Source organism: Recurvomyces mirabilis (assembly GCF_035927965.1).
Source record: "Recurvomyces mirabilis strain CCFEE 5264 chromosome Unknown scaffold_18, whole genome shotgun sequence".
NCBI classification, from domain to species: Eukaryota; Fungi; Ascomycota; class Dothideomycetes; order Mycosphaerellales; family Teratosphaeriaceae; genus Recurvomyces; species Recurvomyces mirabilis.
Window position 1 is genome coordinate 381,400 of NW_027041952.1, and position 13,274 is coordinate 394,673.

A 13,274-nucleotide genomic window follows, 5' to 3' on the forward strand; every position below is an offset into this window, starting at 1 on the left:
TCCGGCGCCGGGAGCTATGCGGGATTAGTTAATGATTCCACTGCATGATTTCTAACAACCACTTACTCGAACCCGGCTCTGCTCGGTCCAGCTGGAAAGCAAGAAACTACTTCATGAAAGCGAGCGATGCTAGCCGATACTAGAACTTAATTAGACGTGACCGAAGCTGAATCGTAAAGGTGTCCTCACCACCACGCCGGACTGCTTAGATTGGAAGATTTTGAAAAGCGATCATTCTATCACAATATATATTACATTGGTTAGGCCGACAGCCAGCCGATAGAAGGCGGATAGTCGTAGCCCAGCTGATCTATACTCTCCTGCGTTGTATCGGCTTGAACGTCCGTTCTCGGGTCATTCATCACATCATACGTGGTGTTGTCCGGTGATGATGCGTCTCGTCTCAAGAGACACCGTGGCGACTGAAACGGAGAGAAAGGGGAGTGCCGGGCAAGGAGTCTCGGCGTCGCGCATCTGTGTAGCCTGCTAGTGATGACATAATCGTTAAAGATCCATCAAATGCTTGCGACTACACCACCACCATTTCACGATTTAAGTATTTCCCGGTCCAACAATCTTGATCACCTCAACATCAGTAGGAGAACAGTCGCCTGATCAGGCCATCACCACCCCAGATGTCCTCTCCAGCCATCTCAGAAGTCCTCTCCCTCTACCGCTCGATATCCCGTCAAGCACGCCAATTCTCAAACTACAACTTCCGAGAATACGCCAAACGAAGGGCACGGGATGCTTTCCGGGACAACAAAGCAGAGAGCGATGCCAGACGGATACAGGAGTTGATGCAGAAGGGGTTGAAGGAGTTGCAGATACTCAAGGTGAGTTGCATCCAGGTGAGGGGAAAGATGGACGGAATCTGGTTGAGGAGTGCTCGTGGGCTGGAGAACGATCCAATACGATGTTGTGGCATGGCACGATAGTATATGGAGACATGGCATGCTGACGTACTATGCAATCACAGAGACAAACAGTAGTCAGCCAATTCTTCCAGCTCGACCGGTTAGTAGTCGAGGGTGGCAAGGAATTGAAACAGAAAGGGAACTCGGGTGGCATGGTGCGGCAAAAGGAACATGGGTACGCACACCTTCCTCTCCCTCTCCGATGTCTTGTTGGAGATCCGCTAACATTACTCAGGTGGACTTGATGCGATTCTGATACCATAATGTACAAAAGTGTACTATACGATACCACAGAAATATTGCAGGCGTAAATGCTTGGGAGACGAAATGGGAGATAACGCTACTCGGCCTTCATGCTCTGGCATTCAATCTAAACGCGAAACGGATGGTCAAAGTGTACTTCACAAGACGTTGACCATGACCTTGGCACTCTCTCAAACGCCACCTTATCTTCACAGCATATACTCATCATAAGTCGGAGCACAGTAGTGGCACAAGGGTTGGCCGCACAGTTGCAGTGATAGTTGGTCTCATCTACTACCAATCTGGGCCAACCGACTAGGATGAATACCTTGACTCGCCTCCTCTTTCGACTTCTCCTCTGCCGCCTTTTCTCTCCTCGCCTTCTGATTGCCCAAAGCAGCCGCTTCCCGTCCCAATTGTGCTTTTTGATTCTTGAGAGCACCTTCCTCCCTCTTCATCTGCGCCTCATGCTCCTTCTCCTCCGCCTCCGCCCTCCTCTTCCTCTCCTCCTCCAAACTCACATTCTTCTCCCTAATCTTCTCTTTCCGCACTTCACCCGCGCCGCCACCACCAGCCGTCAACTCAACATTTATCCGCCTCCCAACTTCTTTCTTCCCTTTCCTTTGGGGTGGAGGTGGGAAACGTCCCGCGTTCTCAGAGTACTCGTCTGGGTCGAACAGGCTGTGATGATACTTCTTCAGACAAGTTTCCATACGGTCATAGCTTTCGAATTCGAGGAAGGCAAAGCCTTTACTCTTCTTTGTTTGCGGGTCCGTTCGGTGTCGGAGGGTGAAGGGGGAGAGTTTGTCAAAGTAGGCTTGTAGTGAGGCGTCGGTGGTGTTGTACGGAAGGTTTCCAATAAACAGGATGAACCGATGCTTGCGCTCGCTGCCGTCTACAGCCAGGCCTTTCCCTTTCTTGCCTCGTTGTCGCTTTTTCTTCCTGGTTGGTGGTTCGTCTGTGCCATCCTCACCGGCTGCTGTGTCTGCACTCGTCTTGGGTTGTGTCGTATCGTCCTCTTCTCTCTTTCGCTTCTTGGCATTTTGGTCTGGGACAGTGGCGGTGCTCTTCGCAATCTTCACTGCTCCAGCATTCTTCGGCGGCGCAACCTCATCCTGTTCATCATCCTCATCCTGTGCATCCCCAGGTAGAGCCTCCGTCTCTCGCTTCCGCTTTCTTGGTTTCTGGAACCTCGCGGCATCCCTTTCGACTTTCTTCTGCTTTCGTTTGCTGGCGACATCCTGAGACATGTCTGTGATCCGAAGCTCTCTCCGAAGCCTTACAACAGTGTGGAATACAATTTGGACAAACTTGCAATTTTTGGTTGTCGCAGCATGAACTTTTGATGGGCCGCGCAACTTTTCCGCTGGATCTGAGCCGAGGCAGACGCTAACTGTATATGGAAGGAGGCTCAGCAATCTACATGTTTTCAATCGCTTTCGTCAGCCTTTTGGTGCCTCGAAGAAAAGGGTTGAGGGTATGCTAGCGCCAGTCGTACAACGTAGGGTGCTCCCCGACTATCATCGGTCATCTTCCCACAAAACATTCCTCTGAACCTTCCACCAATGTTGTAAGAAACTCCGTGACCACTAATTTATGGTCTCCTCATTTTGAGCGAAATCATACCGCCACACCAAAGTCTTGCCCTCAGTACGACACAATGAAGAACCTGGCAGACCCTACGAAGCCCAGCGAGGGCAATCTACCGACAACAGAGACGACACCACTTCTAGGAGCTCCCGAAAGCAGTCCAGCAAAAGCCGTAACGCAAAATGGCCACGCCACGAAACCCACCGATGATGATCCCCCCAATGCATTCATCAGCAACACCGGGGACGCGGACGAGGAAGAAGAGAAGCCAATGCCCTACCTCCAAATCCTAATCCTCTGCTACGCCTCCCTAGCCGAACCCGTAGCCTACTTCTCCATCTTCCCCTTCATAAATGAAATGGTCTTCCGCCTGGGCCACCTCCCCGAAACCTCGGTGGGCTTCTGGACCGGCACAATCGAATCCCTCTTCAGCGTCGTCCAAATGGTCCTCATGATCTTCTACGGCAGAGCGGCGGACCGTTGGGGACGAAAACCGGTGCTGGTGTTTAGTCTTGTGGGTGTGAGTCTTGCGACGGCGGTCTTCGGTTTGAGTGAGAGTCTGGCGGGAATGATCGTTGCGAGGTGTGGGGCAGGTCTTTTCGCGGGTAGTGTGGTCACGATAAGGACAATGATCAGTGAGAATTGTACTAAGAAGAGTCAGGCGAGGGCGTTTAGTTGGGTGAGCGAGATCTACATGGGCAAGTTCGAAGCCTAAGTGATACTAACGAGACGCCAGTATATGTTCATGAGGAATCTGGGCATCTTCATAGGGCCCTTGATTGGTAAGTATCGTGTCTCTGCACCTGCTGCAGTCATGCTCGAACGTCATTGGCCTGCTCAGAGTGGCTCATGGTGGCCAAGTTTGGCTGGAGAGGTTCAGTACCTACCTGGCGCGAGTCCCATCTAACAACCTTCACAGGTGGCCCACTAGCCTGCCCCTCAGACCCAAACAGATCACCCGGCCCCTTCTGCAGAGTACCATTCTTCCAGCGCTTCCCATACGCTCTCGCCACTTTCGTCGCCGGCGCCGTCTGCTTCACCGGAGTAATCGCCTGTGTCTTCTTCCTCAAAGAGACACTCAAACGTGATATAGACACGAACAACGACGGAATCTCAAGACCAGCCAAGTCAATGACAACAATGGACGTCCTTCATGCTCCCGGTGTACCCATGGTCCTCTATATCCTGGGTCACACCATGTTGCTCTCTCTAGGTTATACAGCCGTGTCACCTGTATTTCTGTTCACGAGCATAAAGAAAGGCGGTCTCTCCTTCGACGACCGACAAATTGCAATATTCCTTGCTGTGGCTGGAGGAAGCCAAGCATTGTGGATGCTTCTCGTGTTCCCTCCCGTGCAGAGGAGGTTCGGGACTGGGAATGTTTTGAGGGTGTGCACACTTCTGTGGCCGGCCATGGTTGCCATGTTTCCGGTATACAACGAGTTGCTTCGACATGGACTGGATAGAGTATTTTGGGTCACTTTCTTTCCCGCTCTTGCACTTGGTAGTGGGGTGGCTATGTCGTTTGGTAAGCGCTGTCGATCTTCATATCATGGCATTGTCACTGACTTGTATCTTCTACAGCCTGCGTACAACTTGCGATAAACGACATTGCTCCCTCTAGCCAAGTCCTGGCTACTGTCAACGCTCTAGCTCTCGCGGTAAACAGCGGCGTACGTGCTTTCGCGCCAGTCTTGTTCACGAGTCTGTTTGCGGTCGGCATAAAGTCGCAATGGGCCGATGGACATCTCATATGGGTCATTCTCTTCGTGCTAGCCATTGGTTTACACATCGCATGTTGGTTCTTGCCTGCCCAGGCGGAAGGAAAGTACGATCAGCCCGCTAAGCCCCAGCAACGGCCAGAGAACGGCGAGGTAGAGTAAAGTGGTCTGTTGCAGTTCGGTTGTGGACCATAGTCAATCATACTCCACAGCTACCGGCCTCTGGCTCTTGTCATGGTGTCAAGGCGGATGCTATGAGGCGGCGTGGACTGCCAACTATGTTCCCAGCATACAACTCTCCCACGCTCTGAAGCTAAAGCTCCTTCTTAGCGCCTTTTTTATCGCTAGTCCCTTTCGTCCCAGTTGTCTGAGGGTGTTTGATCCGCAAACACCAAATATCCAAGAAGTCACAAATAGTGACAATGACATCCACGACAAAGCTTCCATAGACACCCACTGCAAATCCAAGACAAGTGAACATGAATGCGACCTGATAAACACCATCTCCCAAGGCACTCGGCCAGCCGAAACCTATCCGGCTCTGTAGAGCAGGACCAATGGCATCCATGACGCCGTAGATGAGTGGTAGCGCAAGCACGTTCTGGTACGGGAACTGTGCTTTGGTAAGGTGAGCGGTGATCATCTGTCCTACGCTATAGGCGTTGATGAGACCGACGTAAAAGACGAATGGTACGAGGTGGTTGTGGAGGATGTTAGGTTGCAGCGCAAGATACGAGGCGATGACGGTCCAGATTGCGAAGAACGGGAGGAGTCCAATCAGAGCATCTCGTGCTCGCTCATTCCTCTTGCGACGAGCGGACATGGCGTTCATCGCGCTGTGAATGACATTAGCCATCAGTACTCCGCGTTGGAGAGATCAAGGATCCTTACCTCTCAACAGTATTGAACACGACCAAAAGCCCCCCATAAACCATATAAAAGTCGCCGAAGTCCATTTCATACGCCACATCAGGCAAGAATCCCATCTTCGGCACCCCAAAGGCCCTCATAACAGACTGCTGCCAATACCCTGGGCCTTTCCAAGCCGTAACAGCATAAACAACACAGAGCGTCAAAATGCCCTCCACCGGCCCGGAGACCAAGCCCAGCGTTAAAGTCTTGGTATGATACTCATCCCAAGTCTGCACGTAGAACGTCAACAAACTAGCAGAAAGCACCAAAACTGTTTTCCATCCTTGCCCGAATTGCATCGTAGCCGAGAAGAGCAGGACCTCCAGACTAGTATTGAGAGCATCAACTCCGTGATCGAACAGTTCCCCCAACGGCCCACTCTGCCCCGTCCGCCTCGCCTGCGTTCCATCGATAGCATCGAAAGTCTGATACAGAAACAGCCCAATGGACCAGGAAGCATACACCCATCGTGGGCAATCCTGGTCCAGGGTAGGGGTATAGTAGAGCATCGTGAAGATATTGGCAATCACGAAACCGAAGCCTGAGAGCGTGATGGCGTTAGGTGCCATGCCCAGAGGGAAAAGCTCAATGACTTTGCTCCACCAGTAGGGTTTTAGAATGTAGCGGGAAACCAGACTGCGGTCGACGCCGCTGTATTTGTATTCATTCAGCTTTTCCAGCTGTTGTTGGCGGATGTAGACCATAGTTGCGGCGAGTCCGGAGAGCGATGTGCTCTCGTAGAAGTCCTGGATTGGGCGAGTAAGTGTTGTCTTGTGTTGGTAAAGAGTGCGAATTGATGAAGTGAAGTGGAAGTGGGATTTTTGTCCAACGCGCTGGAACGCGCTACGTCATCGCAACATTGAGTTTCCCACGCGAATCAGGAACAAGCGAGCGTAGATACAGGCAATCAGGATGATGCTTTTTTGGGTTTTACATAGGGGACACTCCCCGTGTGGTCGCCTGCAGATTGGGATACTTGCAGCCCGACCCTTGCGAATATGCTAGATTTGCGTCCGGCGCTGCAGACACCTAATTGCTTATCCAGTCCTCGGGCAAGGGACGACTCCTGCAACTCATGCCAATCTAGGCAATCGGACTCCATGGCATGGGCATCATGATCCTGCTCTTCATCGTCTGGATGAGCGGCACAGTCTTGTGTACCGTCTCACCCCACCCCGGCACACTCCAGCTCTGCTCTCTCCTTGCCCTGCGCTCCTCGAGATCCGCGAATTGCCATAGATGGTGTACCACGTTCAGCTCACCGATCTGTACGAACCATGCACCGACACCTGCGGCATGTTAGCGAGTGTACAGAACTGCGGGTGACAGTGCGACTCACCCTCCATAACCTCTCGCCTCGCCGACAGGCCCTTCTGCCAATGTGTTTCCCACTCCATCAAGTTGCCAGGATTGAGGGTATACGATCGCAGCTCGAACACACCACCGAGCTTCCGTGGCGGGCTTGTCGGCCAGAAGCGGAATTCCTGCATCAGAGAGATCTTCCTGCTCGTAATCAGAGACTTGAGCTTCTTGTCAAACTCCTTGAACTCTTCAGTGTTCTCGATCGTGTGCCGAGAAGCATGGTAGCCCGCATAACGTTGATACTCCCAGATGTGTACTACCTTTATGTTAGCCTCCCGTCATCCTCGCGCTACTGCTCGTACTGACCAAACTGATCACAGTCTCCAACCTCTGTTCTCCAACTGCCGACCAAGTTGACCTTGTTGTCCGGATCATTCGCCGTCTTAGGATACCACTGCCCGACCAACTCCACATACTCATCCACTTTGTCCGGCTTGACCTCGTGTACCACAATACTATGCACGTACTTCCCTCGCGCGAGTGTCTGGGAGAAACTCCTCTCAATTTCCCTGTCCATCTCCCTACCCTCCTCGGTACCATAAATGAAACTGCTCAGTCGACCACTCGAGGGCTTCTTACCACCAGACTGATCTTGCTTGCGCTGTGCTTCGCCTGCAGAAAGTGAGAGTGAGCCTAGCCCTGCTTTGTCAAGATATTCGGACATTGCTGAACGAGTGTCGGCAGAAGTAGAGGAAGAAGTAGATGCAGGGGAGGCAGAGGAAGAGGACTTAGCGGCACTGGACGCAGACTGAGATTGAGCTAGAGCTGACTGACGTTCTTGTTCCTTCTTCTTCCGTTGCTGTTCGGCCAGTTGTGCGCGGAACTCGATCTGTCTGGCGTCGAAGGAGTCGACCTGATCGGGCTCGATGTCGGAGAGGGCGGGTGCGCGTTGTTGCCATTGTGTGCTGGAGAATGGGCGTTTGAGAGTGGATGTGGCACTGCCGCTCATTCGAGCAGCGAGGCGTCGGGTGAACATGGTCGCTTGTGTCCTCGGTTGGTTCCACTATCGATAGACTGCAAATATATCTCGAGGTTCGTTATAGGTAACTGTTTGTTGCAGTAGTGTCACGCGTGTGACGTCCACGCGGACGAGGAGTCCGGTATTGTTGTTGTAGGCAGAAACCGGATCCAAGTGGTATAGCTCTCAATCAAACCAGCTCAATCTATTCGGTAGTCTGCGTCCGTCTGCTGCGCCGAGTAGCTCTTTACCTTGGTACCAGGTACCTTCTAGAGCCGAGAGTCGAGCTCCAGCTGTTTCCCAGATTGCCTTCCAGCCCCGTGTGGACGGAGCTGCGGGGAAGACGCACGGAGCAGATTACGGCAGTGGCACATGCGAAGGCACGTGAGCGCGAACTTCGGCGACACTTTCGGCGCTGGAGAAGAGATTCACTGGATGATATTGAAGAGCATTGAGATGGACGAGTGTTGTCAAATGCCTGTGCGGCCGCTCAGATGCTGATAAGGCTAAAGCTACTCAATCGCCTGTCAAATTCCCTTCAATTCCACTCAGGACTAACACGTTTGATATACTTCATGAATTTGAAGAAGCCAACAGCATACTCCACGTTGCCATGAGGATCCGTGACCCTCTCCGGCCATGCAATACCAGCACCATACATACCTGGTAGCTTCGTGCGGTCGGTCTTTGAGCCGCTGTCGTACTCGAATCCACCAGTCTTGTGGTTGTAATACGGTGTAATGCTCTTGCCATCAGTCGTTGTCAGAGTAGGCGTAGCGTTACGTTGATACCCAATCGCCTGTACCACGAAGTCTGAGCCAGGGAGATGCTTCTCGAATGTTGCCTCGTCTTTGCCCTTCTCGTAAGTGATGGCATCAATGTACTTGCTCACGTCACTCTTCTTGAAGTTTTCTGGTTCTAGATGTTCCTTGGCCCACACAGCGACCTCGCCTTTGAGACCAGTATTGTCTCGCAAGATCCAGCCGTTCATGAATTCTGCATAACGGAGCTCATGGCGAGTCAGCCATCTGATTTTGAGATCTGGTTTTATAGAGGATGCTAGGTTGTACAAATTGCGTAGTACGAGAATGGCAGAATGCGAGGCCCCAATGACTGAAATCGTGGTCGGTCCTAGTCCTGATAGTCTAGCAGACATCTTTGAGGGCGACAAAGCGTCGTCGAGATCGAAGTGCGGAATGTCTTTCGTGTTGCCGGGTAGTGGCGTATCTGTTGGTGATGATCCAGTGCACAATATTAATCTTTCAGTCGTGGCTGAGAAAGCCTCAGCAGGATCCGCAGACTTCTTATGGCCCTGAACATTGACATTCCATTGCTCCGTAAGCCCAAACAGTTGTGCATCAGACACATTACCTCGGACAGCAGTGACACCAGGAGTTTTCTTCAACCCTTCCGTAAGCATCATAATCATATCCGCAGCATAACTCAGCTCACAGCCCTTCTGTGGATCAAGCTGGCGAAGACTCTGTAACTTATCCGGCTTGTCGTCAGTCGACACTCCATCGCTTCCGGAAGGCTCCTCCCATCGTGATCGAGATGGAGTACCGCTCACGATCTTCCTGAACGGAGCCACGGCAGTCGCGAAGTCAATGAAGAGGGCCGCTTTGGTATTCGAAGGAACCTCTCGGTATTTGCTGTTCACACGGCCTCCATTGAAGTCGTGATCGACCCATAGTATTGGTGCGACTTTCCGCTCCAGTAGATTGCCGACGCAAGTCACGCCAGCGGGACCGGCGCCGACGACTACGGCTTCGTACTCAGTATTCAAATTTGATGTGTCGCTCACAGTGGCCATTGTACGTTGTGTTTGTGATCTGTGTATGGGATGCAAGATGTTTGCTGATCGTCGGCAATTTCTGGCAGGAGTGCCACCTTGTAATAGAGATGCATTCCGACATGTAGTGAAGGACCTCCGATACATCGCCTGTGGTAAAGGAGGTGCATTCATGGCAGTCGCCAACCCCTTCGAGCTGTTGGCCGTTCTTGCCGTTCTTGATAAGACTCGGCCATTGTGTGTGATCTGAGCAGGGATCGCAGACGCGTGTCTGGAGACGTGGCCTGCGAATGGTTGCATCAAGATAAGTTCAAAGGGTCGTGGTAGCTGCTGATTGCTCGAAAGATGCGTAAATGTGTGTTTGCAAGGGTACAGATTGTATGCAGCGAAGCATATGGTGGCGTGAGATAAGTCTAGTCAAGGGTCTGGGGACCCTCTAATTTGCCTTCTGCAGGCTGGTGCGTTACTGCTTCTGGTTAGACCATGGCGTTCTATGAGGTGAGGAATATTTGTACGCCGATTTAAACGGCGTTCAAACATCGTTGATCCGGGTTCTGTCACTTGCTTGCATATGGGACAATTATATGGGAGCATCATCGCTTGGCTACAGTTCTCGTACACCAAAGACAGCTTAACACGGACAATAATGATCTATTGTAGCACACCAAGGTTTCCTGCAATGTGTAATGCTAATTAGTAGTCACGGCCTGCACATTTCCCTACGTATGGCAATGGAGCAACTTAAAGATCTCGCTCGTCAGCGGAGGCCGCCAGATTCAAAACCATCGCCTATTGACGAGCTTGCTCCTTCGCCTCACTTCATCTATTTCCGGACGTGGCCCATCGAAGCCGAGACACACGTCCGCCAGACTTCCCTTACCAATGGCCATATCCAGATCGAAGATGCCGTCCCAGTCACCAACACAGAAGCCTGCTCGAACATGCACGCCACCGTTTCGTGACTTCGCACGATCGCTAAGTAAAGGCCCGAGAAAGCTCGTGACTCTCCACGCCAAAGCATCTGGCGCAAACTTCGTTTTCAGCTCCTTCTCCCAGCCTTCAGGCTCTTCGTCTGATATACGTACGAGTGCTGTGGACGTTGGTGAGCGGCTATTCGCCCAGTACGAGATTATGTCTGCGTCTCGCGGTGATTGCTCATATGTCGTAGACAACCACAAACTCATGACCAGCGACTTGAGGTTGTGAAAGTGCTTCATGGCGCTGAGAAGTGGCATCGTGATTGGCGTTGGTGTGAACAACGCAGGCGATCCTTTCCAGCCGCAGAACTTGAGCTCCGTGATCGTGTCGGCGTGGAAGCTGGCGATAGTGTTCAGCATAGGAGCACCTGGCGGCCAGCCATATTCTGCTTCGAAACGAAAGCTGTCTGGAGGGGGCTCAGGTTTTTGGGGCCCGAGTCTCCATACTGCCTCCTTATCCTCAGTCTCCAGACCTTCGACTTCGTCATTGTCAAGTGACTCGCCGAGATCGAGGCCGTCAGCTCCCCAAGTATTGCCCAGTGAGCTACATACACCTATCATGACCAGCTTCTCGATGGTACAAGCATGTAAGGCTCGAATAACCTCGCGTCGCTCATCGCGTGGTATAGCTCCTTCCATCTTGATCATCCGAACCTGTCTCATCTTCGGAGCAAAACGTTCAATGAAGTTCCGTCTGCTGGCTCTCCGGCTGAGAAAGCCGTGATGAGAGTGATGTGTCATTGGCTCACCACCACCTGTCCATGAGATGTCGAAATCATCGAGGCCACCTCTTGTAGAATACATCGCATCTACTCGTAGGTCCCCGAGCGTACGGCCCAGATTATTCATGACTGCCTCTACTCTGTCAGAGATGTCCCTGGGAAGGACACCAGGCGCGAAGAAGTGATCCATAGGCCACGCAAGACATTCTAAATTTTGGTGAGCCTCCATAAACTCAAGACACATTAGACTCAGATCTTCTGTGATCCTCCCAGCAAAACGAATATCATCGTAATCGTCTAAATGGATGTTGCCAGCACTAATATGCGACCGATCAAGTAAATAAAGCCCATCAGGTAGTTGTGTGTCAGGTACAATAGCACTGCGGAGCTGAAACGCTCTTAATCTGGGAAAGCGAAGGCTGAAGAGCAGCACGAATGTACCCATCCAGGCTTGCTGCTCCTCACTGCTGTGGAGGTAATCTACCGTAGCTGGTCTTGTGAACACCCAGTCCAAACACAGAGAAGTCAAGGTCGAACTCGCACTTTGAAGCATTTGGAAAGCAACGAGACAAGAGGGAAGTCTCTCTCGCTGACATGGCTTATGTACGCGAGCATTTCCGTCATCGTCAAGCTTGCTGGGATCTAGGAGCGCTCCCCGGTATGCTATCTGGGAGCGGTTCGTTGTGGAAGGTGGCGTGTTCTGGCGTAATAGGTCTGTCTCATCCTTTCCCAGTTCCGGCATCAATGCATCATAGGTCCGTTGCTCGAACAGATTTGCGATCATGAATAGTTGAGAAAGCGGAGATACAGGATTCGTCGTTGTGCCACTCTGTTGTGCCGCAAGCCACACTTCATGTCTACTTCCAGCCTCTTGTTCTTCCTCGACGTTGGTGGTCGATGTAAAGTATCCGGAGCCAGCACCGTCTTGTAACAGTGTGGAGCTCTGCCGATCGATATGATGTGATGGTCGTGCATGTACTATATCCATATCCGACCGACCTGTCGACTGAGGTAGACCGGGACGTAGAGGCAAACGTCGGAAACGTACACTTTCCAGGTCACTGAAGTTGAGTCGTAGCGGCAGATTTTGTATGTGATAAACTAATCTGGAATCGCATCCAGTATTGATCCGACAGTTCTCGAGCCATAATCGTCTGAGGGGACTTTCTTTTGTCCTCTGCTCGTCGAAGAAACATCTCAACAGTGTATCGTTTATACTTGGATGACCAAGGATGATGCGGAGCGTGCTGACATTCGTGAGGTTCTTCACCGCCAGCTTGATGAGGCCTATCGTCCGTTGGTCGCATGATAGCGTCTGGGAGCTCAAGGGCATCCGTGGAAGTTCCCGAAAGATCTCTGGAGGAGGCAGATGACAGCGATGGGTCAACGTTTGCACGTAAGTGGCAAGTCCGGGTCGTCTGAGGAGGCTGTTAGTAACGTCTTCAGAGGACTATGAGAGACCATTGTCTATCGGTCCAAGTCTGAAGATCGCAAGCTAGAATATCGAACGGCAGATATACATGAGCATGCAAGAGAGCCGGAGAGATGCTCCAACACTACACAAGTCGTTGCAGTAGCTGTGCGACGGAACATGATCCTCTCATTACCTTCACTCGATCCTGAGTACCTGCCAGCCGATATGCTAGCTTGCAGTCCTCAGACATGAGAAGGACAGACGACCAGAGAGGTAAAGAATAACGCACCGAATCAAAGTAAGCAGCACCTTAATCATAGGCGTATCATCATGATCGTCCACAGCATCCTCATGCTCAGTGCGGCAGTCTGTCAATAGCACTTCCCGCCAGAGCAGAGGAGAAGCGACATCGTAACCCCATTTGGAGGTGACTTCGAGGTTCAGAAGATCTGCTCGGTGTAGCCGCTCGATCACATCCTGTCTCAGCTCCTCTGGTAGCTGATGTAGTAGTCGAAAAGTGGCCATTTTATGAGAATTGCGAAGCGATGTGGCGAGTCCGTCATAACAGCCACAAACTGTATATCAAGGTCGTCAGCATTGTCGATCCGTTAACCAGTTCTCGCGTGAACGTGATGGCTCGGTAGAAGCGAAATGGCGTAAATGTCC

The 13,274-nt window shown here is 51.8% G+C and overlaps 7 protein-coding genes across 7 annotated transcripts; 2 read left to right on the plus strand and 5 right to left on the minus strand.

Moving 5' to 3' along the window:
• Positions 1-635: 635 nt before the first annotated feature.
• LTS14_006937 (uncharacterized protein) lies at positions 636-1,332 on the plus strand (the record flags this gene model as incomplete). The annotated part of the gene is made up of 3 exons (XM_064839630.1): positions 636-836; positions 980-1,092; positions 1,212-1,332. 3 exons carry the CDS (start codon positions 636-638, stop codon positions 1,330-1,332), a joined length of 435 nt encoding a protein of 144 aa, XP_064692873.1.
• A 115-nt stretch (positions 1,333-1,447) lies between these two features.
• Positions 1,448-2,410, minus strand: LTS14_006938 (uncharacterized protein; the record flags this gene model as incomplete). Its single annotated transcript, XM_064839631.1, has 1 exon — positions 1,448-2,410. The coding sequence occupies one exon, from the start codon at positions 2,408-2,410 to the stop codon at positions 1,448-1,450; it is 963 nt and encodes a 320-aa protein (XP_064692874.1).
• Positions 2,411-2,820: 410 nt separating this feature from the next.
• On the plus strand, positions 2,821-4,633 carry LTS14_006939 (uncharacterized protein; the record flags this gene model as incomplete). The annotated part of the gene is made up of 4 exons (XM_064839632.1): positions 2,821-3,429; positions 3,487-3,532; positions 3,670-4,278; positions 4,335-4,633. The coding sequence occupies 4 exons, from the start codon at positions 2,821-2,823 to the stop codon at positions 4,631-4,633; spliced, it is 1,563 nt and encodes a 520-aa protein (XP_064692875.1).
• Positions 4,634-4,784: 151 nt separating this feature from the next.
• On the minus strand, positions 4,785-6,087 carry EPT1 (Phosphotransferase; the record flags this gene model as incomplete). Its single annotated transcript, XM_064839633.1, has 2 exons — positions 4,785-5,307; positions 5,363-6,087. 2 exons carry the CDS (start codon positions 6,085-6,087, stop codon positions 4,785-4,787), a joined length of 1,248 nt encoding a protein of 415 aa, XP_064692876.1.
• Positions 6,088-6,466: 379 nt separating this feature from the next.
• Positions 6,467-7,721, minus strand: LTS14_006941 (uncharacterized protein; the record flags this gene model as incomplete). Its single annotated transcript, XM_064839634.1, has 3 exons — positions 6,467-6,672; positions 6,723-7,001; positions 7,052-7,721. The coding sequence occupies 3 exons, from the start codon at positions 7,719-7,721 to the stop codon at positions 6,467-6,469; spliced, it is 1,155 nt and encodes a 384-aa protein (XP_064692877.1).
• Positions 7,722-8,241: 520 nt separating this feature from the next.
• LTS14_006942 (uncharacterized protein) lies at positions 8,242-9,516 on the minus strand (the record flags this gene model as incomplete). The annotated part of the gene is made up of 1 exon (XM_064839635.1): positions 8,242-9,516. The coding sequence occupies one exon, from the start codon at positions 9,514-9,516 to the stop codon at positions 8,242-8,244; it is 1,275 nt and encodes a 424-aa protein (XP_064692878.1).
• Positions 9,517-10,271: 755 nt separating this feature from the next.
• LTS14_006943 (uncharacterized protein) lies at positions 10,272-13,133 on the minus strand (the record flags this gene model as incomplete). The annotated part of the gene is made up of 2 exons (XM_064839636.1): positions 10,272-12,612; positions 12,898-13,133. The coding sequence occupies 2 exons, from the start codon at positions 13,131-13,133 to the stop codon at positions 10,272-10,274; spliced, it is 2,577 nt and encodes an 858-aa protein (XP_064692879.1).
• Between the last annotated feature and the right edge of the window lie 141 nt (positions 13,134-13,274).